General features: G+C 38.0%; 1 protein-coding gene across 5 annotated transcripts in view; it reads right to left on the bottom strand.

Annotated features, from left to right (window-relative positions):
* gria4b (glutamate receptor, ionotropic, AMPA 4b) overlaps positions 1–27,223 on the bottom strand; it is a 102,550-nt gene that overhangs the window by 26,660 nt on the left and 48,667 nt on the right. For 4 of the 5 annotated variants that reach the window (XM_046867562.1, XM_046867566.1, XM_046867564.1 and 1 more), the window contains exons 3-11: positions 25,913–26,152; positions 21,298–21,482; positions 18,053–18,106; positions 17,589–17,747; positions 12,611–12,778; positions 11,417–11,521; positions 8,636–8,746; positions 5,011–5,217; positions 1,965–2,338 (exon numbers count right to left, since the gene is read on the bottom strand). In XM_046867562.1, coding sequence (XP_046723518.1) covers positions 1,965–2,338; positions 5,011–5,217; positions 8,636–8,746; positions 11,417–11,521; positions 12,611–12,778; positions 17,589–17,747; positions 18,053–18,106; positions 21,298–21,482; positions 25,913–26,152 — 1,603 coding nt within the window. Of the gene's footprint in view, positions 1–1,964; positions 2,339–5,010; positions 5,218–5,366; positions 7,912–8,635; positions 8,747–11,416; positions 11,522–12,610; positions 12,779–17,588; positions 17,748–18,052; positions 18,107–21,297; positions 21,483–25,912; positions 26,153–27,223 lie in introns of those variants that run through there. The other variant, XM_046867567.1, reaches the window with a different exon arrangement.

The raw sequence follows: 27,223 nt of genomic DNA, 5'->3' as shown, positions 1-27,223 counted from the left end.
TGAATATGAAAATTATTATATGAATCTTATAGCCCTTAATGAAATCCTAAATGAGTCTTCTTATCAAAGATAGATCAAAACCATAAGCCCACTATAGCACTGCTGGAGCAGGCTATAGTGTTGAGGGGTTTAAGCTTTATGGTTCTGGTGCAGTTCTAAGTACCTGCTGTTTTCCACCACGGGCTGCTCTTTTTATTGCTCCTTTGTTCTCCTGGTCCTGACATGTGAGTCAATGCTTATCTGGCGAGGGGGGACTGAAAAATAAAATCTATTTTTTGTCCTTAATTGACAAAAAATGTCTTAAAATGCTCTATCATGGCCAAAGCACAGAATCTAAACAAGAGAGAATGAGAGAGAGAGAGAGAGAGAGAGAGAGAGAGAGAGAGAGAGCTGGCATCAGAGATAGCCACAAAAAAGCCTGAGGTCATCTCAGCAGGTGAACAAATCATACATAAACAAATAACACAAAACAGCCGAGTGCCCACAGCAGCACAGTAATGAATATGTGTACCATGTATTTCAAAGGCTTTTTTTCACAGGGACAAATGAGCATACGAGGACAGTGAGTCTAAAAAACAATGGACGATGACTCCCATGATCCTTGACTAAAATTCCCTGAGGTTTGTAAAACACAGTTTGACAGCAACAGAGCACACGTCTGACTGAGACACGGACAATGTACTTGGTATGTACACAAAAACATACATAGACTGGCAAAGCCGCACAGCAACATCCAGAGCACTACTTGAGTCTTGCATAATCATATCAATCAGGGAGGGAGCAGATGCTACATTCACACCAGCAGTAGATTTGTTTTAATTTATTTTATAATTATAATTTTTCTTTACCTTGCATTGATCATTCGATGATAGTGGGCACACCATATATTTAGTGTACATTAGGATTTAATCGGATAGCAAAATAATGATATTCCTACAAACTAGCAACAGAATATATACAAGACCCCTTACTTGTTAAGAAATTAAATGTCTTCCAGCTAAACAATGCAATGCAAAACATCATAGTCTGCTTTTTGGATGTATTTTAACAAAATGGCAGAAAAATATAATTCCTGTTTTATTTTGCTATTAAACAGTTCAAGCCTTACCAATTATCCCAGCAGGATTCAGACAAAAATACATGAAACCAAAAACCATGGAGAATGTTCCTTGGAAATGTGTGTGGGGGAGTTGAGAAGCAAACCACTGTACATCAATTCTACACTTTTACTTTGCATAAAGTTTAATAGTGTCCAATGTATTTGCTTTGCTTGCTCACTCTTGCTAGAAATCACCATTGAAAAATGTATATCAATTTAGTTATTTCGTTGCTGGTGTGAATGCAGGGTGAACAAATGCTTTCTTCAAGACATGTAAAGAGAGCCTTGCACAATGTTTCTTAATATCATAGGGCATCTGAACGTGTCTGAACAGATTATGTATTTCTCGATCTAACAGACATCTGAGATTGGCTGGCATCAATCTGAATAACTGGGAAAACTCCCATCTTTGGATGGTTGTGAGGTCACTGGGAATTGAACTGATTAATTCAGAACAGAATGATGGATAAAAGTCTTATACAATTGCAGCAACCTTGAACATGGCATTGTGTCCGGATATGACACATACTGTGAACTCCATGCAGTCACTGTGGTAAATGCATTTGCATTAAAACCAGTCCTCAACTGAATACTTATCATAAGTCGCTCAGCTCTAGTTTTACTCTTTGCAAATTACATGCACTTTTCAGGCAAGTTCGGACACCCTTTGGTACATTGCCATGGCAACAACACAGCTGCACGGCTATTTCAGGTGCCTCGTATTACCATATCAATGCTCAATGAGACCTTTTCATGAGCTAACTCGAGGTTAAGAGACTAATTCCACTTTTCGTCAATCAGAATTCGGTTAAAGAAACCAGCCCTGCGGCAATCAAGCACAGAGGTGAAAGAGTTAAGCGCTCACCTGGGTGAGATGTCACACCCCTGCTGCATGAAGGCTCCAAGGGAGAACCAGAGACTGTTGAAGATGCCGAACTCATTGGGGGGCTGGTCACTGGGCAGACCGTCAGTGCCCTCTTCGGGCTCCTCGGTATGCCACTCGTACGGGCTGAAGCGGCTGACCAGGAAGAGCACCACGCTCACACCAATGTAGGCGAACACGATGCACATCCAGATCTCGTAGGCCAACGGGTCCAGGAAGGAGAATACACCTGGCTTGGACTTTTGTGGCTTTTTTATCATGATGGAGATGCCCAAGCTCATGAAGGGTTTGGAAAAGTCAATGACCTCCTCCCGGACCAAGGTAATAGTCAATGGGGCCACAGCGATTTCCGCTTTCTGCAACATGCAAGTACATTTATGAGGAATTTGTTAGTAGGCAGCTATTGCAAGGTGTGCTGTAGTTGCACTTCTTTGGTCTCAATTTATACTGAATTGAGATATAAACATGATTTAAAATTCAATAATGTCCACTACATTACAACTAATTATGAATGATGGTTTGCAACTTTATTTGTGCACTTAAATAGTTGCCAATTGGACAATTGATAATCCCCCACAATGTCTATCAGCAAGTAAAAAGATTAAACACACATTTGGCACATGCCCTTATTCAAAGCAACGTACAATTGAGCTATTGAGGGACTTCCTAAAGGGACTAGGAATGGCAGCTTGGTTGTGCTAGGAGTTAAACTCACAACCTTTCCATTATGAGGACAAAGTTTTAACCACTAAGCTACAATTTCCCAGAGACAGCAAGAGCTTAAGAACTGAACCATTTTTGGTTCAAGGTATCAAATACTTAAAAATTTGCTATTATAGAAACATATTTCTCTGGGTTTTGTATTGTGCATATTCGACAGTAGTATACCAACAATTACAATATTGTACATAAATAAATTCAAATAAAATTATTGCAGAATGACTCATCTTTCTGAACAGTTATTTGATATTGATATGGACTGTCCACAAAACAAGTTGGTTCTGTTTTTTTTTTTTTTACTTGATTTACATCCGAGAATCCAGAAAGTGTAAAGTGTTCCATAAAGACCTTCTCGCATCTTAAAATGTTAAATCCTTAAAGAAAGTTTATCAAATCAATGCCAATATGGTTAAACAACACACTTCAATTAGTTTATTGTTCATTTTAGGTAATGGTGAGCACTTGCCATTACAAGACTTTGTATTAGTTTGCTGATACAAAAATAATACCATATTGAACGAATAAGTGCATTAATATAAAGCTGTGATTTGCCTTGAAGCTGGAACAGTTTCAACCCGTAGGTCTGATAAAGTACATGTTGGAGAATAATCCTTCCTTTTTCAAATCATTTTGCAATTTCTGTAATTGGACAAGGCTTTGCAAGTTATTGGTGGAAAAACTACAATGCTAAGATGAGAGGTCTAATTCTGAGCCAGCTGGATAATCCAATCAAATTAGAGAAATATGTTTAAAGCAAAAGATGGGTAAAATGGTTGAAACTATGGTCTTAAAGCAAAGCAGACCATCATGGAAAACGGCTCCAAACTAATCCGAAATGAAGAAATAAATGATTATCATTATTGCCGAACACCCAAATGAAAACCCTTTGAAGGGATATGTTGTATATTCTTAACAAAAATTAACCATATGTCAAGATTTGCTATACCACAGCCACAGTCCGCAAAAGGTCGCTTTTCAGAGGTGGAAGGATTGACACCCTAACACTATGAGCTTGGCCACAACTTAAGGTTTAAAAGAAAATATGCTGACACTTCCTGCCTCAAATCCGCACCATGGCTCTGCCAAAGCCTCTGTAGATAAACTAAGCATATTATTCTTTAGAAGAAGAATGTTACTCAACAGACTGGGGCATTTTACAGCAAATTACATGGACCCTGCCTGACCTTGCAGTGAATATTTTTGCCCCAAAGTACAAGCTTGCAGTTTTTGCAGCAAATGGAAATAGACCTAAACCTCCTGAACTCCCCTTGGATCCCAATCAGAGCCTTAAGGCTTTCATTCAGCACACCATGAATCTCATGAAATTTAACTAGCTGATACAAAAGAGAAAATCTAACATAACATTCCTCCATATGTTAGCAACAAGTTTTTTTAAAACAATGTTTGTTTATGGCCTTCACTCATGAAAAATCACAGTAACCTTTAGCTGTTTTTTATTGCAGAATTGTTTTCAATCCACACTAGTAAAAAAAACATACAATACAGGGACATCATCCTCTAGGCATACACTAGGGCTGATCTACATATTGAAGTATGTTAGTGTGTCAGAAATTTTAGAAAATATCTTTTACTTGTTATTTCAATACTTTTGTAATTTAAAGATTTTACAAGAATTCCTAAGAATATCCAGCTAAAGATGAGAAATTGGAATAAATGTCAATAAAAGGTAATTAAGCATATGTTAATTACTTTTTTTATTACAGCACTAAACAATTATTGATTATTAATCAGCAGTGTTTTTTGATACATTTTTATATGACAGATTACTACAATTAAGTGTAATAATAAATTGATTAAAGTTTAAACAAGGAAAAAATCATCTTTCATTGATTTGTTGAGGTTTTCTGTAAAGACAAGAGGTTAACCTTCATGAAAGGAGTCTTTACAGTCTTCAAGAAGACTTACATTTTTTCGACAGCTTTTCCAAAACAATAAATGTTTATAGAAAGGGATAAGAATGACATGTCATTTTTTACCAACAACAAATTGTAAAACCTTGAAAGTTACTGTGATATACAGTAAGCTGAATCAAAGGCTGTTAGGCCTTTAGGTTAGAAACAAATATATTTGAATTCTAATTGTTTTTTTCTAACTCAGTGCAAAAAAGTGTCCTAAGGGTGATTATGTTAAATAATATATTGAAGGGCGATCAATCTGGGTAATATTCAACAGCATTCCATTATTCAGTTCATTATATTGACTGCAATTTGTGAAGTTAAGCCTCATACCCCAGTGGCAGATATTTCCATTATAAACTCAAAAAGTAATTTGCAGATGCATGTCTTACCCCGTACACCAGCTCCCCAACCATGCCGTTCCAGATCTTCGTGTCTGGGTCCCGAGCGCCATACTTTCCATCCGGCACGATCGAGATCTTGTATTTGATGCCAATGTGGTTGGCGATCTCATACGCCAGATCCACACAGTATCCCTCATACCTGTCATTACCCTTGTACATCTCCCAGTTTTTCTTCAGCATCACATATGGGCCTTCCTGGAAGGAGCAAACCAAATAAGAGGTTCAAACTGGCAACCAGTCAAGAACTCCAGCCAACCCAAGCAAGTGTCTGATTTGTGGATTTTGGTACATTTATCACTAATTCAAACAACGTTAAGAAAACACACTGTGCACGCAAAAAAGAGCACATATTTAATACATATCTACAGAAAATTTGTTTAGTCAGAACAACAACAAGAACAAAATTCAGCACAGAAAATACATTTGTGGCAGTTTTTAGATACATATAATACTACTGTAGAACATATTGCATTTAGAATGACATCACTAGGTAATGAAAAATCATTACATAATAAAACATCTTTTATGCAACACATAATGAAGGTCATAACATAATCAATGTGTAGAGGTTATCAATAAAGAAAGTTATAATCAGGGCTAAATAATGTACAAGGTCAGAGAGCCAATGGCATCATTACCATTATGAACTATAACAAGGCACATAATACAATGAGCTGTCGATAGCTATAAATCTCACATAAGTTTTACAATGACTTACAAAGCAGATACGATTTTAAACAGTTTAAAACTAATCTGATCAAAACTATCAAAACTAGATCATAACTAACAAGACTTTTTTCTAATTTTCAGCCTACAATATGGTACATTACACAATCAAAACTGTTCACACAGAAATAAATGTCTTAATAATTACTATTAACAATAACTATTGATACAAGTAGAAAAGAAAGGTTTATCAAAAAAAAAAAAGACAAAAAAAAATTTCCCTAAACACTCTGGAAAAACCTGCCTCTCTTCTCAGAGATGTTTTCTAAGCCATATGGCTGGCCCAGAACCATGAAAGGCATAAAGCCCAGCAAGGCGAATCGAGAACGCACCCCCCAGCAAACAGCGAGCTCTTCATTAAATTCGCACTGATGATTCATTACATCGTGTATTTATTTATTTACTTATTCCTATATATTTTTTTTATTTGAGAGAAAGCAGCATATAGCACATATTTACACACATTTTTTACATTTTCTTTACTTTTTTACATTCTTTTTGAACAGCTTTTCTCTGTACCCATAAGATGACTTTTGGAAATTTTTGACATTCAGGAGAAATGTGCAGCTTCAGCAAGGTTTTTGAATGCCTTTTGTTGTTACTGTTGTAATTTATCAAGCCTAACATGGACAAAATGAAGATGCGTATTTAGAGACCAGGTTAAAGCAAATCAGGATATAAAGTGAATCCATAACAATGTTTTTATACTCATATTAGTCAGACCAGGTTGGCTAATAATGGACAACCGCGGACTGGGGCAGATATATTAAAAGGGTAGACGGTTTATTATCAGCGATGCATAGTGCCACTAGTGCAGACTATCAGCAATGGCAAGACATGTTTTACTGCAGAATAGTCAGCCATGCAAAATTACAACCCAGCAAAAAATAGCAGAAAAAACTTAAGCAAGAGCTTACCTTAGAGCAATGGTTCTGCAAAAAAACTTGCTCCAAATGTATTTGCTTATGCAAACGGTTTTAAAGAAACAATTTCGTAAAATTGCAGGGAAAGTCACTAAGTACTTCTATACATTAAGAATATAACTCTGCACTTCAATGTAGAATGAAATTGTTGGTCTGGTAAATCTTCATTGATACTGATCATTAAAAATACACAAGACCTAGGGGGTCTCACTCCAGCAACAAGGGAGATGATCTGAGCTATTTTGGCAAGTATTCCATTGAAAAAAAATCAGTTATGTAAGTTAAAAACCTTAAATTATTAGCCTTTATATAACAGTCAGTTAATACAGCGAAATGTTATAAATAAAGCTTTAAATACTCATTACTTGTTGGCCACATTAGAGGACTCATGGATAATAGTGCATATGTCAGACACCACTAAATTCCCTTAGATAAAAGGATGATCCATGCTGATGTATTGAACAAAATTGCTTATCCAAAATGGGATGTATTAATTAATGCCTTAAAGTACTAGCTTCCATTTAGTATTTAGTAAATACAATGTAATTGGAATATTAAAAAGCTAATACAAAGATGTGTAAAGTCCCTTACTTTATGCATACATTATTTATGTGCAAAACATTAGACTCATATGCAAATGTCTGATACAAAAGATGATCTACTAATACTAGAATAAATATTATTTTGACTAACCATTCAGAGAAAAATGAAGCAAAAACCAATCAGAAAAAAAGGATTAAGTGAATTCCTAATACTGGAAACTTCTACTGAGTGTAATGGAAAAAAAAACTTCTAACGAATGTATCTGAATGAATAACAATAAGTATTCAGTGTTTCATTGAGCAGCCAAAGGCTCACAACATGCATGCTGTGTACATTTACAATACATCCACATTGAACCTATTTGTTTACCCCTAAATGAACACTCCTGCCGATTCATCCCACGCACCGTTTCCAAATGCATGGATCATTACTGTTCTTGTAGGGTCCATCCATCGTTCGGTTGCTTAATGAGCGCTGGGCTTTGTCTTTGCCTGTGTTTGTCCATGGCTCGGTTTTTCATCGTGCAGCTCATTTCGGCTGGGGAAGCGCCTGTCCACTGCTCAGCAATATTGCTTTTTTTTTTCTCTTCAGTTCTGTCTGTGTCTGTCTACAGGGAGGGGGCTCGGTTTTCGGCTCACCAGTGTCCCTTTCTTCTTCTTTCTGCTCAGTTTCTTAAATAAGGATTCTTCAACACGGGCTGAAAAGAGGAGCATGTGCTTCAGGTGTGACTCTCCCATTCCTTGCTGTATCAACATCCAAACCTTTTAGGTTAAATAACGTGACTAATTCGCCTAGTGTGTGCACACACACTATACATTAGCACTATGCACAACAAATACGAAGTAAAAGCGAAATGCAGTGCCACAACATTTTTGTGTGGAAAGAGATCCACTTCATGCAGGACTTTCTGTGTAATCCCCATGAAATGAACAATACAAAAAAATCAAACAACAAAACAAACAAGAAAAACATAATAGCGACAGAACAAACCAAAACAGCACATCTTGGGCACCATGTAGGGCAGCCATGACACCTTCTGACACGTGACAGATGATACACACATTCCTGCACTGCTGGAAAAATGTTATTCAGCAAACGTATGGACTAAAAAAGATGCCAGATCAAGGCACACTAGGACTGGATTAAGATGGCTGAATAATCTCTCATGACGGTGATATGACTGACAGGTCACTCACACAGATACACAGTATTGCTAATTTGGCACACACTATCAATCAAAATGCATGTGCATGTAAATGCAAGAGGCAGCGACCTTTGAACTTCCATGTTCACACAAACAGGACACCTTTTCAAGTGGAAGCATTTAGATGAAAGACAAATATCTTTTTGTAGACGGACAAATGTTCCTGTATGCGAATATAATTTGTCTAGGAATATTAGAGAATAGTTACAGTACTCACCATAATAGTTGTCACAATCACAGTTCTGTTCTCCATTCCGGATGTTTCATTCGGAAGCAAGGCTTGGTCCTGGATCAGGACCAGCTTATCCGCGTCATTCCAGTAGCCAATCTGAGGATGGGACACATATGAGATCAAAAGGGACATCTGTGTTTTAGTGTGTTTACCTAATGTGAGTATTACAGTCCTTTTGAGATTTCTGTTCAGAGATGTTGATCTCCTTGGATTTTGGCAAATAGGTTGTTTCTATAAAAAAGTATAATAAAAATATCTATAATAGTATACTATATAATCAACTACAATATGATTGGACTTTATTTAACTTTGTGTATCATCATTCATTTATCATCTTTTGCTTTCTGGTTGTCTTGCATGACCTTCAAAATGGTTGTTGGATGGATATGGACTAGAGTATAATCCTGAAACTATTCTTCCTTTGTCAGAAATCATCTTAAGTGATAATTAACTGAATATTAAAATGATAATTAATGAATCAACTAGAAACTTTAAGTGACCAAAATTCTACCGTTGCACCTTATTTGTGCATGTGTGTATAATTTGTGCATGTGTTTGTTCTTGTAAGTTACTGAACATCATGACCCTGAACACAGCTGCTCTGGGTGGATGTGTTATTACACTGAAGCGTGCTAAGCGCGATTCCACTCCAAAGGACGCTACAGAGGGGGCTGGTCTGGGTGAACTTGAAAACGATGTCGCCTTGTGTTATTTCATGCCGGGTGATGATGGATGAACGGGGGAGGGAGCAGGCTTAAGCGCTGTGCCTCCCATGTCCATACAGGAGCCAGAGGAGTGAAAAGAGCCTGCAGCATCCTCTCAGCTAGCTGATTGATGCTCCTAAAATGCTCTCAATGCCCTCTCCCCCTCCTGGCCCTGCCTCCTTCTATCACTCTCCATCACTCTTCCCCAGGCACGGTGCAGCCAGGAGCCACCACACACCATAAAACATGGTGCAAACACTGAGCCTCCACAGGACATAGAACAGGTGCGTGACAGAAAGCTTTATAGCACCTACTAAAGAGCTGCATGGAAATGTGGATTGCTGGAATACCGCAGTGCTCCGCGGTTATCTGCTGGGCAAGATTAAAAAATATTTCCATTGGTCATGGTCTATCGGCATGAGGAGAAGCTTTATGGTATTCCAACAGGCAGAAGTTGTGATAAACTGTGCATCAGAATGTAACCATTTAGTAATAACCTAAAAAAAATCTGTTTCCAATAGTCTGACAGCTTAATTAGTATTGTGAATCAATTGGAATTAGATTTTTCTTTTAAATAAATGGAATTATAAATGGATACAGATTAAAACTATTGAGGCCGACATTAACGAATGTTCAGTCTGTTAAAATAAAGGAGTCCATTTACTAATAACATCTAATAACATAACTAATAATAACTAATAACCCAGATCTGTGATGAGGGTGGGATCATTTTAGTTTGGATTCACCTCTAACAGGGAATAGGGTGGGATGAAGATGTGGCACATTTGACTGAGGTGGAAATAAAGTAAAGATATATGAGAATAGGGTAAGGATAGTGTTGGTGTAATTGGGAATGGGCGGTAGTATTGTGAAACATGGGAATAGGGTGAGGACATTATTGTAGTGTATGGGAATGGGATAGGGAAATGTTGGGGTAAATGGGAATTCAGTAGTAATGTGTACATGGAAATCGAGTAGTGATGTGTTGAGATCTATATGGAAATGAAGTGATGATAGTGTTGGGGTATTTGGAAATAATGTGGTGATATTATTAAGGTATTTGGGAATGAGGTGGGGATAGTGTTGAGTTATATAGGATTAGGGTGTTGTTGTGTTGGGGTATATGGGAATGGGGTATATGGGAATGAGGTTTATGTCAGGGGTAGTGTTGGGGTATATAGGAATGGGGTGGTAATAAAGATGGAGCTCACAGGATTAGGTTGAGGATCATGCTGAATTATATGAGGAGGTGATGAGAACACATGGAATGGGGTACAGCTGATGTCAAAGCAAATGTGGATTAAATTGGAATGATGTTCAAGATGACAGAAACAGTACCTACTAACGGGTGCTTTGAAACCACATAACAATTCAGCTTTAGAGATTTGAAATGTCTTAACTCGACCGAAATGTCCCCCAAATGAATAATATGATAATGGCAGACTGTAGCTGCAAATTTGTAATCCTTGAGGCGATTACAAATGATTAAAAATGTTTCTTCTACAGCCTGGGCTTTTCACAAAGACAGATTTATTAAGGGCAGCACACACCATTTCAACTACAATGTTACGAATTTCATTGATATAAATTATATGTTACATTATTTAAAGCATTTTAATGAGTCACTTAAATGCTAATGTGACTATAAAATGCTTTGCTGTGTAAAGAGATCCATATCTTCAAGTATGCTGTGAAACCTTGAGCCGAAGATATACAAAGGGGACAGTCAGCGTAAAAACGAATGGATTATAATGTTTGTGCTAAAACAACTGCATCAAACAAGACAAGGCAAATTAAAGATAGAGAAAAGAACGTGAACAAGACTGAACAGATGTAAGTAGATATAAAAGGAGACAAATCATGACAACACATTTTTACAATCAAAGACAAATTGCAGACACACCAGCTGTATATATGCATTTTCTATCGTATAGCGTAATTTTCTCAAATGTGCTTAAGAGCAAAATAAATCTTTCTGTATCTGTGAAAATTTGACATTAAAAACAGACAAATGGAAAACTGTGAAGATACAGATGGCACAGAGGCATGCTGTAGATCTTACTCTTCTGGGACCGTTGCTTTTCAACTCGAACACGTCCATAGTGTAGTTGACGCGGCGCCCATAGTGGTCAAATTGGACATTTCCTGTTAATCCTTGGAGCCGGACCTGGATTGCGGCGATAAACAATGTAATTACTGCTTATCCAGCTGCTGCCTCTCACATTCCCATTACTGCTGCTTCTGCTTGCTCTTCAATTATTCTCCTCTCCAAGCTTAACACTTCACATTACACTCTCACTATCACTCTCACCTCAACTCTTTATCTACAACCACAACTTCACTTTACTCATCACCTCCTATTTTCCCCTTTACAGTCAGGGTAAGGTGTCTGTTGTTTTTTTTTTTTCTTATATACAGCATTTCTAGGGCTTAAAAAATGTCCAAAAGGGAAATTATATAAATGTACAGTAATATATATGAATATATACACCAAATTTCCCAGTGTACATACACCCCTAATGTGTGTTTGTATTTGGGGGGGATTTAAGCTGACATACTCTGCTTACAGCAAGTTTTCAGGAAGTCTCAGTGCAAATCAATACAATGGTCATCAGACTTATCATCTTTAATCATGTGACAAGATATTTCTATCCTTGATAATTGTGGTTTCGTCCATCCCCATCCATCCACAGGTGTTCACTGAATAGTTTAATGAGGATGGCATTGATGGAAATCATATGCCATGGCCTCCACTTGGAACAAGTCTTAAATCAACTAAACAAACACCCTTGAAAGATTCCTGTAACATCTTCGGACAGATCCCTTGACCATCACTATCAAAATCTGAAGAAAAAACTTTTAGAAGACACAATGCTTTAGTTTAATACCAGAGACTTGTAATCAAGGTGCAATAGTTGTGGTCTTGTAAGGGCCTAAAAATCATACTAAAATACATTATGTTCTCTCTAAATTATTAAAAGAATTTGTATTGTTTTCTAAAAGTTGCTTAATATTTTTGCCATCTTGTTCCAAAATGTGTTTAATAAAGGAGTTATCTCATTAATTACATGTTATTATGTGATTATTCGCAGACTTGGATTTTTTGTTGCATCATAATCTAGGGGTACCTTTTCATGACTAACGCAGGCTTCTAATATATACAGTCATGTAAGATGAATAAAAGAAGTGTATTTTACCAGACTGGCCCTGCAAAAGCTTGGTAATCTTCTGTTGTCCACTTTCTGGCTCTGAATACCTGTTTTAGCGTGCGCTCCATGTCGATGCCTTGGTTCCAAGGAGCTGCCGGGTTTGCTAGGCAGTCTCCGGCGTTGCCCCTGCGCGAGATGTCCACTTTCTGCCTGCGCAGATTCCTGAAGGCCTCTGCCATCACCATCACTCCGTCGTATGTCAGAGCGGAGGTGTACTGCATAGAGAGAAGGTCAGGTAAAGGTCACCTAAATACCAAGCATCCTGTATAGCCCTCGTTCAAATGCGTACCACATCCACTTCTGGGCTTCATTCTGTGATTGTGTCATTTCGCAAGAGATACAAAAAAAAAAACAACGTGCATCGATTAACCGATATCAACACAATACGTTATTGGAGTGTATAGGGCATGATATTTTTGCCCTGCAATGATTTGTAAGGGTGGATTTGAAAATTAAACTTGCTTACTTCTGTTAACATTACTACAATCTTTATAAATGTTTTATGTTCTGCTCTTATTACACAATATTCATGTTTACCTAACATAATTTAAGTAGCTTTGAAATATATCACTAGCTAGCTAGCTAGCTTTGTTATGCTAGCTAGCAGGAAGATAGATAGTTCAGCTGATGTCCCCAATAACAGCTATACTATGTAATTAAAACCAGAATGGTTTGCCAAAAATGATGTTAAAGTGACAAAATACATAGAAACATAAAACAATAAATAAATAATAAATAAAAAAAAAGGATTGATTTAATCATAGCTAATGATAACTGTAACATTGGTCCAGTTCCTGTTATGCACAAATATGTCTTATGCTGCACAATTAAAACAAACCAGTGACATATAAAGCCACATTGTACAGAATACAGTATGATATCATTGTTGCACAAATGTTCCTTCATTATTTGAGCGTTTTATAGTAGATGTGCTACTCCACAGAAAATCCCCTGGCTAATAAAGGGAAACTTGCAGCAACAGTGATCAGACAGACTGTACTTCATATAAAGCTATTGAACTAACAAAAGCTTTGCCAGTGCTGAGTTACAGCAACACATCTTTTACATAAGGAGACAAATGAATTAAATTTGGTTTGCTATAAATGCTTAAAAATACAAAGTACTGAGCAGGACAATTCACTGTATTTGCTGGTGTAGATAAAGAACAGCTTCGTTACTAAAATAACGTCAGGCTTTTGCAGCACAAAAAGCTACATACAACTTTTTTTTGCATGTTACAGTAAATTACTATAATGAGTTTAGTTCCTAGGCAAAGGGGCTTGGGAAGCGATGTTATCAAATAAAAAAAAATATGTTTGCGTGAGATGTGATATGGCAATATCGCCATGTTTTTCTTTTGATCTCTTTCTTACACATCAGAAAGCAACAAGAAAACAGCATAAGGTGCCAGTCCTTTAGCTAGGCTCTCCTAGCCGTAGTCTGTAGGGCATGGATTTTACTTTAAAGCATACAAATGAACCTATCAGTCTTACAAGTGGAGTTTAAAAGAAATGTGTGTTTTATTACAGCCTGTCTGCAAGTTAAACATGCTTAAGCCCTTTAAATGCCACTTTAAAGACCAATTCGGAACCTTACTGCAACTGAAATGTTTAGTCGCCAGCAAGAAAAGTAGTTGCACATAGGCATAAATGAATGTGTGGATATGTGAGAGCATAGTGCCTTCATTCTATCCAGTATAGTATCTTACATCCAGTGTTCCTGGGGTTCCTCAGAATCTAGTGTGACCCTGACCAGGATAAACGAGGTACTAAAGATAAATAAATGGACAATGAAAAAAAAAAGGTAATGACACTAAATGATAATCTTGAAAAAGAAACGTAAAGAAAATGTATGGAAAATGACATTCTGCTAGGCATCACTTGTGGGTTTTTTGCACATTTAACGTATTTATTATTATTTTTTTACGCCATATACCCTGCGGCATAAACAACGAAGCAACTAATTTATGGATTTTTCCTAGGTTTTTCCCGGTTTCACAAACTTCAAGCCAAAAAACTGAGCGACATAACATTAGACCAATTACATTTCCGAACGGAAACGAAAAAAAACGCACCTCACCTGTGTTCTGAGCTGCATGGCATCGGGAGAAAAAAAGTTTTTTTTAAAAGCACCACGATGCCAAAAGATAAACTCCAGAGAGAAATAGTTGTGAAAGGAAGGAGGAAGACAGTAAACAATGACTTTCTTGGTAAACTACTGTTTAGATACAAGCCGTTGTAATGCGTTGAGTCTGGGTGAAGGGAGAGCTCACTAACTCCAGTTGCAACAGAACTCATATAAGCACAGACAGGTTTCCAAAACTCGTGCTTTTTTATTTTTCTTGGCAACAGCGTTACGGGTTAGTCAAAGAAACTTAGAAATGAGCATCAGAAAATAATAAGAACATATTCCTTGGTCTTGCACACATGCAGTAATAGCGGAAAAATGCGGCGGCAGGCTATTCCCAAAATACTGCTCTGCTCTTAAAGGAGCCACAACATATTTCACCTGTTACACCGTGTAACAGACACTGTGTTTCGTTAAAAACACTGTCAAATTCAGTGGGTGCGGCTTATATATGAGTGCGCTTTATAGTCCGGAAATTACGGTAGTTTGGAAGCTATTTAAAAGTGTGTTCAAGCATGTGTGCACAAGTTGGAATGGAGTTAAGGCTGTTTCTGAAGAATTAAGTTAAAATACCAGCTTCTTAGAAATGATTAGTCCAGTCAAATTGATATTTGTTATGTGCATCTCTAATCTCTATAATAGATAGCTAACGATTTTACTCTGTTACCAAAATATGACTAGAATCAGCAGGTATTTACATTTACACTCTCTGGCAGATGCTCTTATATAGACACTTACAACTATCTCTTTTATACAACTGAGTAGTAAAGAGTTAAGTTCCTTACTCAGGGTTACACCATTGGAAGGTTGGTGATACTGGGGTTTCTTTTAATCATGCAATATGGCGAGCTGAGCAACTGTTGTAATAAGAAGAAAATATTAACACCAATGTGGGAGAACTGTAAACCCCCCCTTAAATGTTAATTGGTGGAAGCTAAGAGCTAAGGCTGGGCTTTTGTATACCGCTAAAAATTATGTTATCAGTGTATTATTAAAATTCCCTACCGAAAATAAAACCAATGGGGCATTTTGGTGAACATATTTGCTTTCAGTGTACGTGTCTGGTCCACGCGTCAGCTCCTTGGAACCAGCTACTAATCTCAATTTTAATCCGCTCTTCTCGAGTGAGTAACATTTCCGCCTTTTCTTTCTGCACCTCCTTTTCCATGCTTCAGACACTTTTATCTGTTTGAAGGCAGTTCAAAGCTTTGGGAAAAAAAGGTGTAAGAGGTGAAGGATTGCTGGCATGATTTTTTTTCTTTTACACACAAAAACCCCCTGCTAAACCCTTGGAGAGACCTCAAGGCAAGGAGCATCAGATTTTCAGAGGAAATGAGGGAGACAAAAAGAAGAGCACGTGAAAAAGAAAGAGGAAGAAGGTAGGGATGAAGAAAAGCAGGAGTCTAGCACAGAGCTGCAGTCATGTATTAATTATCAAAGTTCATTATGTCCTCCAGGCTAGGAGGCGGATGTTGCATCATTCCCTCAGATTCATTAGAGAGGCTTTGGAGTGATGTTGAGGAGAGAAGCAGCCTGCCGTTAGCACCAGGGTGGGGGGTTAAAGAGAACGCGTTCAACTCCATTCATCCTGCAGTAATGCCTTCGTTTCATGGACCTCTGCAGTTCAGAGCAGGGCGCAAATTCATCTAAGCCCTTAAACAAGAGGACTGAGCCGGCTACAGCTGCTGAGGATTCAGATGATGAAGAGGATAGCGCAGGCTTTGGGGACTCCGAGAATAGTCATGGCACCAAAAGAGCTTCAATTAAGTGCTAGGCGAGCATTGAGTGTGGCTTCAGCTATGCAAATAACACGGCTGTGAATAAACACACAGAGAGTGGAGACTATGCCAGATCCATGCTGTTCAACCTGCAGTCAGTTACAATGTGTATGAATCACCGATTTCTAAGTCAATATGTGGTCAAACGCACACGCACACACACACACACACACACACACACACACACACACACAAAAACACTGCTGGCCAAGTGTCCCTCTGCGAGCCATTAAAGCCTATAACCTCTCGAGGACAAAAGTCCCAGCGTTCGCCAGCGGTGTGCGCTTAAGAAAAGCCGTCCTAATGCAGCATCCCTCAAGGCCACGGCAAAAGGATTTCCTACGGAACGTCAATCCCATGACATTCTCTACAGACCGTCATCCTCTTTAGCTCCCGTGGGCATGTGCAATCACGGTGAAAGAAAAAGGACTGAAATGCAGCAGTGGCTTTGAGCATCTCTGGCAATGTTACACACAGGATGGCTAATGGGAAACTGCTGATGCTGAAAGAAGATTAATCATTGCATATACAGCAGGTCTATAATATATAGAATAATACATTGCCTATGGGGCTTTGGGTGATGACGTGTACAGAACAACAGCAAACTAAGTATTCTGCTTAGTTTGCTATTATTAGTTTGGTGCTGTTTAAATTTAAGGAGGAATTCGTTTCTGTTTTCAGTTCCACATTCAGGTAATTTGGCTAAACATTATAATATCAGATGTTAACAAATAAAGTGCTTTATATATTTGTTCTGGCCATAATCCGTAATCAGAAATGATAACCAGGAACTGAGATTAAAAGCCAAAAACACTTTCGATTTAAGAAACAAGACACAGGTGGGCACAGTAAGTTAAAAAATGGCAAAACCAAAATTTAAAACATGCTGCTTGTTGCTATGGAAACCGGTATGTGAAGAGAAAACCTATAACAAATAGTTTTATTAGTATTTTTAAATTTTTCAGTGGCTGCATTGCTCAAAGAACATTTGAAGGTTTGTTGTTTTATTGCAGTATAGACCACCAATTAAATTAAGGCTTCAAACTGAGACATCTACATTCTGGTTGGAATATATTCTAGCAGGAACTGATGCATTTAAATAATGGTTGAGTGATTTTACCTTGGGAGGGACATCAGAGCCAGGGTACTCTCTCTGGTCTAGCTTGTTCCAGCGCTGCAGGAGCTTAATCACCATGGGATTGCTGAAGTCCACCAGCTGAAAGCCTGTCACGTTTGCCCCGCCATGCATGAAACGCTCCAGATTGATGTCTTTAAAACCCTGTTGCAGTGGACAAAAGGGAGAGGAAAAGAAATATTCAAGCTGGCCTGTGATAAGACTGACTCAGTAAATACTCGTCCCCCTGCTTGCCCTCGTGAGCCAATCCCAAGCCTGTTCTGTTTTGTCACTGTCACTGCAGCCCAGAATATGAATTAGACTTAACTTTGTGAAAAGGGGAAAAAAAAAAATAAGAAAACCACAGAGGAGAGGAGAGAAGGAAAAGTAGAAGGACATGAGTTGAGAAACTATGAAAGAAGCAAAAAAAGAGGAAGAAGAAAAGTAAAAAAAAAACAGGGGACACTCACCAAATTTGCCATGATGTAATGGTATCCTTTGACGTGCTTGCCGACGCTCACAATCTGCGAACATAACACACAGCCATCAGCGTTCACCCGACACCTGAATGAAACGCCTGCACTGCCAGCCGAGGGGGAAATCAGACTTCTGCTGTTTTTAATTAACAGTAATAATAGAGACTGCCTCGGCTTATAATGTTCTGTCAGTGCAGAGATATTAAGTAAATACTGCTTCTCATATCTCAAAGTCGTGTGACAGCAAGGGAAATTATTTTGAAAGGCAATCATGAGAAAAACTGTCATAGCATATAGAAAACACTCACACTTAGTGGCACACTAAATCATTGTAAACAGGTTTAAATTGTTTACAATGTTGAGTTCAAACTCTATTTTAAACTACAGACACAGTTGGCTGTTTATGCTCACATGCATTTGTAGCTAATTTGTAGCTAAATGCTTGCAGATTACAAATATGCATGTAATATGCTAATCAGCTCTTCATTCTAAACCACCAAGTTTGTGTTGATCTTATTTCCAGATGTTCGGCACTGGCTGGCAGGTCGAAAATGTTTTCAATTCAAATTAACTTAAATGAATACAGTGGCATTTTCCATTTCAGAAAGTGGATATGTATATTGTTTGGTCCATAATCTTGAACCGTATTTATAGACCTATAATTATCATACAAAATATCCATTAGATCTTGCTAAGTACTTGTTTCAGGCTTAATATTAACAATGATCTGTACATAGTTAAAATAGATTAGTGGTGTCAGGTGGGTATTTAATTGCAATAGCAAATTATGTAGGGAACAGGCTCTAAAAATGACAAACTACCTCTTTAATCCAGTGCTGATCACTGTGAAACACTGTGGTGGAAAAAAAAGGGTTTTATTTCCCTAGTTTTCTTTCATTCATCTTCTGAACATGAATTTATGTCTTTGTTTCTTTATTCTTTTTGCATGCCCATGTATAGAAGCGGCTACGAAGGAACCCAAAAAGATATACACTCTATAAGCATTGAATAATTGTGAAAATTCTACACTACAAAGATTTCGAGGTCCTCTGAGGTTTGGATGCTTGTGTAAATAACCATTGTGACCAATGTGAGCACCATTGTTATGTAGCATTGCATTAATCCTCCTGAACATGGAATTCACCAGAGCTGCACAGGTTGTTGCTGGGATCATGCTTGATTGTAGGCAAGACACAATTTTCTTCGTACTCCTCACCAAGGCATCGCCACACATGCTGGACACCATCTGAGCCACACAAGTTATTTTTGTCTCATCAGACCACAGGCATTGGTTCCAGTAATTCATGCTCTTGGACAGGTTGTCTTCAGCAAACTGCTTTCTTGTGAGCCAGATTCAGAAGAGGCTTCCTTCTGGGATAATGGCCATGCAAAGCGACTTGTTGCAGTGTGCGGCTTTTGGTCTGAGCACTGACAAGGGGACCTTACGCTTTAGCAAACTCTTAAGTAATGCTGCAGCACTCATGCCTCTGTTTTTTGAAGCAAGTTTCTGCACCAGGACTGCACTTCTTTGACCCTTGCGAGGCCTGTTCCGAGTGAAACCTGCCTTGGAAAAAACTCTGTATGAACCTGGCCACTGTACTATAACTCAGATAAAAGCCTAGGCTATTTTTGTGGAGAGCAGCAATTCTAATTCTCAAGTCCTCAGAGAGTTCTTTGCCATGGTCCTATTTTGAACATCCAGTGGTCAGTATGAGAGAATTGTACTCAAAGCACCGCATTTGAACTGCTCTACAAAAACAAAACATGATGAAACAAAAACATGATGAATAGGACATGTGACTTTGCATGGTTACACAACGTACAACTGTTATCATTTAGGGTGTACTCATGTTTGTTGCCAGCTATTTTGCAGTAATAGCTGTATGTAGTAATATTTTCAGAGGACAGAAAATCTGTACTGTTATACAAACTGCACATTGAATACTCTAAAAGATATCAAAGTTCCATTTCTATAGTATTGACCCTAGAGAAGACTAAAATGGTTGTTGAAATGTGAGAGGTGTTCTCACTTTCGTAAGATTCCACGTGTATATATTTATATATGTATACGTATATGTATCAGCAAGATCTGTTTATATATAATACATATATGTGTATGTATATGTATATATATATATATATATATATATATATATATATATATATATATATATATATATATAAACAGATCTTGCAGATCTTGCTGATGGAGGACAGGTAATTGAGAAGTCAAGTATCACTCGTTCAGAAGAGGAGAAATCCTGCTGTGAGCCACTGTCAACCCCACTGATTTCCGAGTGGTTAGCCAAGCCAGCGTGCATTCTAAACAAGATCCGGTGCACAGACCAAAAAAACCTTTTATTGAAATCAGGCCATTTTAACCAGTAATTTCATTTCCAGCATCGGATGGTAGAAAATTCAGGAAAGAATGGTATGCAAATAATGAATGGCTTGAATATAGTCCCGCCCTTGATTGTGCTTTTTGTATCTAACAGATATAGGAAACACCACGAGTGAGAAGAAAGTTTCTAAAATCGCAGTACTTAACACTGAACAGGCCATTCACATACATGCTGATAGGAAACCAAGACATCCTCCCCAACATCAGTTCCTGACCTCAATAATGCTTTGGTGACTGAATGAACAGATCCCCATAGTCACTCTCTAAAAGCTGGTCTAAAATGGTCCAAGAAAAGTGGATGCTCCAATGCTTTTATAGTAGCATCCACTTTTCTTGGACCATTTTGTATATGTGTATATATAATATACACTCACTTATACTAAATCATGAATACCTGCTCATTCGTGCACATGTCTAATCAAGAGAACAATGTAAAAAATATTCGAGAAACAGCAGAATGAAGAAAAAAATCTGTGAATTTAGTTGTGGTTGTTGGTAGCAAACTGGTATGTATGAGGTTTTCAGAAATACTCGGTTGTCCTGGGAATTTCATGACAACAGTCTATACGGTTTAGACAAAATGGTGTGAAACATGACACTACAGCGATCGACTGCACTGGCACTACAATGGTAACCGTCTGCCATGTTGTGTTAGGGTAACTTCTGTCAGCCAAGACCAGAAATCTGAAGCTCTAGTGGACACAAGATTGTCAAAACGTGACAGCTGTAAATATTCTTCCTAATAGTTATATATTAAATATTCTTCCGTAATAGTTCATAGTGATTTCCAGTAAAAATGGTCTTGTATGTTTCGTTTGCTTCTTGTGCTAAGGTGTACCTGCTCCAGCATGTTGGTGAGTCGCTCTGGATCAAGGTCTATGACAAATGTTTTCTCCTGCCTGCGGTCCAGGTCCTCCAGCAGCTGCCGGTAGTTTGCGTCATTGAAGTTCTCCACACAGATTGCACTGACCTGCCAGCCATTCTGACCTGCTTTCTCCATGATGGCCTGCAGTATAGAGTATCCTGAAAAAGAGAAAATGAGGCTGTCATCATAAATAAGAGCAAGTTTTCTTTATTCTAATTTCAATATTTTTATAGTGGTCTTAGCAGCTCAAAAGTCATAATATTCAAGATCAAACGCTTCGCCAAACCTAAGTGCTGTGAAAATATTTTATTTGTGAAAAAATATATTTTGTTGCTCTGAAACATATACAAATAACTTCTGTTAGTTTGTGAATGCATTGTCTTTATTGGAAAGATAGTGTGCTTGCTAAACTAGCATGATTCTTGAGTCAACAAGTAATTTTTGAGGCAACTCAAGTATTTTTTTTTATTGTGTACATAACATTAATAGCCAGATCCACAAGCATATTTTAGGCTGTACAGCTTAAAATATCCACTCACTTAAAAAAAATAGCCTATACATAGAACCCCATTAAAACGGGTGTTTTATGCTAGTTATGTTAAGCTTATTTTCAAATTTTCCGATTTAACAAGACCCAATAATGCCTGCTGCAAATACTAGGCATGTTCTCAGGTTGCCAAATCACACATCTGACATTTTATGGCTATTTTATGGTGTGAGTCATCAAAACAGCCTCTTAGCATGTGAGATCAAAATAGTAGTGTGAACATTCTCTTTCACAGCAGCTTCTTCTCCCCTCCAGAAAACAGATCAGTGCTTGCCTGGCTGTCTGGTGCTCCTGAAATAACATACAAAACTGTGATATCGGGTTCATTAAGTCACTAGCAGGCACAGTGCTGCATGTTCTCACAGCTTTGAAAGGTTGTTGAGATTCTGAAAGCACTGATGAGTAGAGATTTAATTTCAGCCTGCCACATCGCTGTGCGTTAGATATGTTAATGTAGCTGCTGGACAGAGACACCAGCAGCCTCCTAGGGCCACTTGACTCCAGGATTAGCAGATGTCCATGTAAAATGGACCCTTATGGTCGCAATCAGAAACTGGCATCACCTCCCGTTTGCTGCGATAATTAATGGATTAACCTATGCCTAATCTGGCAAGTCTGCAGTTCACCATTTGTGAATAATATCAGTTTTGATTGCTAGCCTACTGTTAGCATGTTCTACCATCCATAGTCTACATTTCCACATGGTGAGGCACTGGAGCCAGCACTGGCAATCAAAAATAGTTTCTTAACCAACAAGCGGAATGATAGGGTGCCTTCCAATTGCCTTTGTACATGGTTTTATTGTTGTTGTTGTTGAAAGGAATCATAAATCATTCTGTTCAGAGTGATATAAATCAATATAGCAGCTGTATAACACTGGTCCTCGATGAATAAGCTGTCTACTGATATCTAAACATATACACAAAAAATTATCCCGAATATTGAGGTAAAAGTTCTGCTACATACATTTAGTTTTTTTAATATAAGTTTTGCTAACTTGGTTTCTATTGACTCACAAGTCCAGGGATTGTAAGTGCAAAGGTCAAAGTTCACCTAGATAAAGTTAATGTAAAGCATAAAAACATTTTTTTTTCATGTCCTTTGAACACCAGTGAACTTGCTTTTCTATGAGGTGAATTCTATTGATGCTTGGTCTGAATGCTGCTGTAGCTAAAAATTCAGGTGTCTCCCATTAGCTGCAGCAAGGGGTTACAAATCATAAATGCTAGGCCATAGATGCTGGCAATGTAATTGGAAAGAATACAACCACTCTTGAGATCACATATAAAGAGTAAATGACACTTATATAGAAATATTTTAGTTTTGTGGTATCAATAAAAAAATGTTTAATAATTAAAATAAACAGATTGGCATATGGGCAAAAAAAAATTTTATGTAAAATGTTTGAATGTTTTTTTTAATTAACATGTAATTAAGCAAGAGTACAAGAAGTGATTTGTAATAATACTCAAAGTACAACCTTCCTGTAATTATATTTAATGATAATGATAGAAGTATTAAGTAGTTTTTATCTCAGGGGTTTCTTGTAGTCTTGAGCTGCTGAGTTGCTTTTTGTATGTATTAATAAAGTAAATAAGCTGCTTGCCCAGGTTTATATTGGTTTTATATCCCGTATGGACGTTCGGTTTCCTATTGAGGACCAGCAATAGTTACTTGTCAGGCCTCTCTGATATCTGATACATCATTACACTAGCAGAAGTCCAGCACAGCTGCACCGGATAGTTTTATAAAATGCCTTCACTTTTAATTTACAGCCACAGCCTTTACTTCAAATAACCAACACAGAACATTGCCACTGATTAATATCTGATAAATCTGTAGCCTGCGGCTGTGTTTGTGTGTGTGTGTGAAGTCCAGCAAGACACAGCAACCATTTGAGGTTTTTCTTTATCTGTCTTTTTTATTGCAGCTATATATATATATATATATATATATATATATATATATATATATATATATATACACACACACATTTGATATTAAAGCATGTCAAATAATTCAATCCTACCCCAACATATACTGTGTATCCTCTAATCCCAATACACATGTTTCATTAGGTTGCTTGCCATTTTTCAATTGAACAGTGATGGTATTAGTGAAAACCCCCAAAATAACTGATCTTTATTAACTTTCAAATATAATCAATCAATAGATCATTTAGTTAATAAGGTGGTAATGTGTTGATGCATGATAATGTATTGCTGGGTGCTATAATGAAACAATTACTTTCAAACACACACAACTTGCTCTACAAGGAAACCAGTCTAAATCTATATGATTATTTAAGCATCCTTCTAACATGAATTACAAAGTTCTTATAGTTAATGTATTATCAGTTAATCTTACTATATAATAGAATGTGCATTACCTGCAAAATTATTTATATAACTGTTATGACAATAGCTTCATTTTACTATGCAAAAATCCACTAAGATAATCTATTCCCTGTAGGTGGATCCTATTGATAAACAGTGATCAGACAAAATAACTTGTTTCTTATAACATTGCATGTGACTGGTCGCATTTCACATTCTGACTCCACCTCCGTTCTGAATTGCGATGTTTGCCAGTATTTGGACTGTTTTTGATCTCTGTTTTTGGTTTATCTGCATTAAGACAGAGTCTGGCTCTCGGCTTTAGGACTGTTTTTTTTGTTCTCTGTTTTGCTCTACAGTTTTGGAGCTGCTTTTAAATGTGTTATTTCCTCTGCCTGTTTCTTTCAGTTTTTACCTTACCCCTGTTGCACCCTGCATTTGGATCCTCCTCCCAGTCTCACCCCTGATAAAACAATCTGGCCAAAAATGAACCGTTGCTAAATGTGGATGCACCAAAGCTCTGGACTTGCCCTGCCCTAAACTGGCAAGTCAACGACACATCCAAGACGGGCAATATTTTGAAGCTGAGCCCCCAGCAGAGAACGGTGTACTTTAGGGCACGTCATGCCCAATCTAAGTCACTAGACTGGTTTAAGTCTGGTTCCTCATAGGTCATAACTGAGACTTTGATAAAAGGTGATCACAGGAGATAACTTGTTTCTTACACCATTAGACGTGAAGAAAAGTGGATAGAATACATGATGCAAATGCTTTAATTGTTTTTAAAGGTTGATTAATTAGTAAACAGTTGATGTATAAGTGGAATATAATAGTTCATGATGTGCTGTTACTGGAAAATAATTCATTATTTCTACTAAGGTGGTAACTTAGTATGGAAGCTGATGGTATCACCAAACCCTCTCACTGATTATTATCCCACCGTGAAATGTTTTATTTCTTATGTGAAGAAAAATCTGTCACTTGCACTAGTAAGCACTTCATGTTACATGAAGCTGTCCCCCTATTTTCCTGGATTCGATCCTGTGGGTTACTGAGTTGTTTCTTCAATGAAAGCCGCTCAAAACACACAATTCAATGAAGACAGATGAGGATAAAGTCAGATGTATCAGTAGCTCATCTGCCAGGCTCTCGCAGGAAGAGAGTGCACTTTTAGAAATGTGTCAGTGCAGAAGCCACAGTTCTCCTCCGGGACTCCTGCCAGTGTAGCAGTCTAGCACACTGAGGGGAAGAGGAAGAGAGAAGAAAAGACACTGATGGAGAGGAAAGAGAAAAGATGAGGGAGGGTAGGGGGGAAGACAAGGCTCTGATTCTTCGCTGCGGAAGTGGTCGTTAGGGTCTGGGAGCTCAGATTCTGGCATGTGTTCCGGAAGAAACAAAACCACAGCAGCAATTGCTCTTAGGAAAACACTAGGAGGAGTGAAAACAATCACTTCACAGGGGGAGTCCATCACTTCAGAATGCCACTACTGAACACTACCCGATTAAATAGTATTACTTTTATTCAGCTTTTTCTCATGTATGCTTACACTGCTTATACTGTTTATACTACATTACTAAATGTTACTACACTACTAGTGATCTGGCATATCACCTTACCCTTGCAACATGTGTGTGTGTGTGTGTGTGTGTGTGTGTGTGTGTGTGTGTGTGTGTGTGTGTGTGTGTAAGTGCATTTAATTCTCACCCCGATCTGTGTCATATAGGAAGACGAATCGATTCCAATCGTAGTGGTCGAGTATACTGAGCAGAGCTCCTCGTATAGACGGCCTCAACTGCAGCACAAACTGACTCTCGCCCTCGATGGGGAAACTGGGCGTAATGAGGGAGATGTGCAGCGCACCACAGAAGGACGTCAGCGTGTGTACGGAGCGTTTGTCGTACAAGCCGAAAATGGCAAAAACGCCCCTCGAGTACTGCGAGCAGACTGGAAAAGAAAACAACAAAGAAACAAAGAGAAAGTTAGGTACCTAAAAGTTTAATTAAACAACAGCCCTCGAGGGAAAACATGGCTTCATGTTGGCACTCTATAGCATTTACAAACAAAGTAGATTAGTGTAACGTTTGCTTTTAGAATTCATTCACAGACTCTTCAAATATTCATAAGTGCTCCTGAGAGTCATTTACCCCGATGGGTAACTTACATGAACAAGTGTGTGAATTTCATCATCACATCTCATCATCACCCTTCTGTGAATTATGCCTTTGAATATCAAAGCAGTGCTTGTTCTCCCTAGACCAAACTACAAAACCACAGACTTAGGTTTGTATTAATGCCTTGGGAAATCAGTCTTTTTTTTCCCTAAAAAACAAATGCCATCTTGTTATATGGACTAAAAAAGAACGTCTTTAACTGCTTGTAAATAAACAGCCAAAATAAATAAGGGTTTCACTGCGCTACAGCTTGCATCAAACAATATCTATGCTGATAGCAGGAATCCTAACTTTGATGTTTCTTTCGTTCCTCCTGCCAAACTCTGACAAAAGACGACCCCATGTCTCAGAAAACTACAAACCAAACAATGCCTTGTTCTTTTCTCCATTTCATCAAGAATATACAGACGAACACTGGGTACCTCGGCGCTCCCTGCTACGCTTGACAGTCTCTGTCACAATTATACTTACACTGAATATAAAACCAGCTGAAGTGTCTTTTGTCTAGCCGTCTTGATAATTCTCCGAACGACACTGATTGCCGCTCACGTGCATCTGAGGATAATTGTAGATTATTATTCACATCTTATTGTGCTTTAAATACAGGCTCACTGATAATGCATGTGACATGACAGGTATCTTAATAACTGCAGAGCTTACATCTAGATGGGAGGGGTGGGGGTTGAGGCAGGCAGTGTTTGAGACACCTGCATGGACATTTTCCGCCAGCACAACCAACCATAGACATTCTCATGCTGCTCAACTAGGACAGAACTGTCACATTAGAGGTTCTTATCCACTCTGGTGGAGTGTGAGAGTGCTGCAGCTCTCTAGCCGCCTTTTC

This window comes from Silurus meridionalis, chromosome 15 (genome assembly GCF_014805685.1).
Source record: "Silurus meridionalis isolate SWU-2019-XX chromosome 15, ASM1480568v1, whole genome shotgun sequence".
In the NCBI taxonomy this organism is placed as follows: domain Eukaryota; kingdom Metazoa; phylum Chordata; class Actinopteri; order Siluriformes; family Siluridae; genus Silurus; species Silurus meridionalis.
This window is presented reverse-complemented; position numbering and strand designations above follow the sequence as displayed.